The 2,405-nt window shown below is 28.4% G+C and overlaps 1 protein-coding gene across 1 annotated transcript; it reads right to left on the bottom strand.

Annotated features, from left to right (window-relative positions):
- Positions 1-714: 714 nt before the first annotated feature.
- LOC112905281 lies at positions 715-1,705 on the bottom strand (the record flags this gene model as incomplete). Its single annotated transcript, XM_025977402.1, has 4 exons — positions 715-795; positions 1,196-1,266; positions 1,433-1,547; positions 1,613-1,705. Coding segments are annotated over 4 exons (309 nt in total), but the record flags the coding sequence as incomplete, so codon positions are not given.
- Between the last annotated feature and the right edge of the window lie 700 nt (positions 1,706-2,405).

The following is a 2,405-nucleotide window of genomic DNA, read 5'->3' on the forward strand; positions in this document are numbered from 1 at the left end:
CCTCAGCATTTGCCTAAGTGATCCAAGGAAACCACAGAAAAACTTGGACCAAGGCAGACGGACCCGGAATCGAACCGGCGTCCTCCCGAATGCTAAGCAATGGTCTAGACCTCTAGGCCATGCCGCTCGGTTTTTAAGAAGAGCGAGCTGCACCTAGACTACACTAATGTAAATGCAAAAGAGAAAAGTGCACTATATATTATCAGGATAGAAAAGACAATTTGTAGTTACAAAATTATTTCATTGATTCCACGTTAGTTATTTCAGGTCAAGCAGTTACCTAATCATCATAATTTTAAAAAAAGTATATTTTCTTTAATTCAAAGTTTTTTGTAGTTGAAAGTTTATTAATGGCTTTTTAATTGAAATTAGCCACTTTGTATGAGATTATTAAAAATAAATGAATTTCTAAAATATTATACAGATACTAAATTGAACTTGGTCTTAAGATTTAAGTAGCATAAATAAATTAATGTTTCCATAGAGTTTAGTACCATGTTAGGGTTTCAATGTCCTTGAAAATTTTTTCTTTTCATTTTATTAAGGAAAAGTTTTTTTAACAGCTTCTATAGTATATATAAAATAAAGTTTGTATAAGTGGATTTTGAACTGTGCAAAACGTTTTCTCTGATTTAAAAATAAAGGCATATGTAGATCATAAAAATATTGCTTATTTTTTATTTTTCATGCATATGTACAATACATTTTTGTATAATTAGGTACATTACAAAATCATTGCATCGAGTTAGCTGTTTCTCACTTTTTTTAAGAGAACGTGGGTATCTCCACACTTTTCTGAAACAAAAAGTACCGCAATTAGACACCTTTTTTATAAATTGAAAGTGTAGTACAATTATTTAATCAAATTAAAGAAATAAATGATAATAAAGAACATTGAATTCATAGTTAGTATGTGGATCACAGTTTCGGACGTATTAGTCTTCACCCGTACGCTATAGACAGTTGCGATAAAAGGAATACCATATAATATAACTAGATGGCGATGTACTACCTATTGTTTGACATTAATTCATTTTCATTTGATTGGTAATTTACCGAAACTGTCTAAAACCTTCTGATAAGGACTAATAAGCTCGAAATCGCGATCCATGTTTGGATAAATGATTGATTAAGAACTTAATGTTCTTTATTAATTTGACGTATAAATATAAATTATATAATTAATAATACTTACTTGTTCCGCTTTTTCCATGTGACATTTGTAAAGTAAACCACTATATTCGCATTCGTCATCCATTTTAGGAACTGCAAATATATTTATAATATTTAAAGCAACAGTAAATTAATAAAAACGATGAACAGAATCTTATGGGTATATTAACGCATTGATAAATGAGTAATTAATATACCATGCATAGATAAGCACCAAAAAATAAATCTTTCGTTGCTCAAAAACGATATTTTAACTAACCTTCTTCGTTGCATTCCTTCACAATGCTTAAGGACATTTTGTAGTAGTCAGGATCTTCCCGTTCTATTATATCCGAATATCCAAACTTATCAACAATTTTATCTCCCTCTAGTTTCTGCAAACAAATACATGAAAATAATTTTTTGTTTCTGATATTTATACCTTTTTTGTAAATCTTACGATTCCCGATTCTCTTGTAAAACAAGCCAAAAAACATTTGTCGTTGCGAGTTAATGAGCCTTTAGGGTCCCTAAAGACAGACACCTCATCTGAAAACAATCAAGTAAAAAAATTGAACGAGATTGACTTTTAGTTTCCTTAAAGCAATATACAGTGTGATGAGATAAAGTCGCTATTTAGGTGTAAACATAAATAAATCTAGTTTTAAGAATTACGTACTACAATAATTAACTTTAAAATAAAGAATTAAGTTGAAACATGAATTACTGAAATCTATTCATAACATTTTTATTTTTTTATTGATTTTTAATATCTGCTGCCTATATTTAATAGTATACTTTTACCTTCAATAAAATTAAGATTCAATTCATGTACAAAAGTACACAGAGATTGGTTAAAAACATACTTTTAGTTTAGGTTTAATATTGTTTAAATTATCGACGGTGCACATTTGATGACATATTGTAAATAATTTTATGTTCTAATAGAAAATTGAAATAAATTGTACTAATGTTTCAGTATACCAAGATCATCCTTGCAATTTTTTTTGGGTTGTGGGGCCATTATCAAATTATTAGAATATAATTGCAAAAAAATAACTTTTGCTGAAACATTACTACGTGTATATTATTTACAAGTTTAAAGCAAAATTTCAGCGTTGAGCTTTATTTTAAAACCTGTAAATAGAAACAATCAACTTATTTTGTTCTTTTCGATTTAAATACTTATAAATGTATGCAATAATTTCTCAAGAAGAATTTTTTTACTCATCTATGCATACTGCAGCTGTTAT

This window comes from Agrilus planipennis, unplaced genomic scaffold (genome assembly GCF_000699045.2).
Source record: "Agrilus planipennis isolate EAB-ADULT unplaced genomic scaffold, Apla_2.0 scaffold417, whole genome shotgun sequence".
In the NCBI taxonomy this organism is placed as follows: Eukaryota; Metazoa; Arthropoda; class Insecta; order Coleoptera; family Buprestidae; genus Agrilus; species Agrilus planipennis.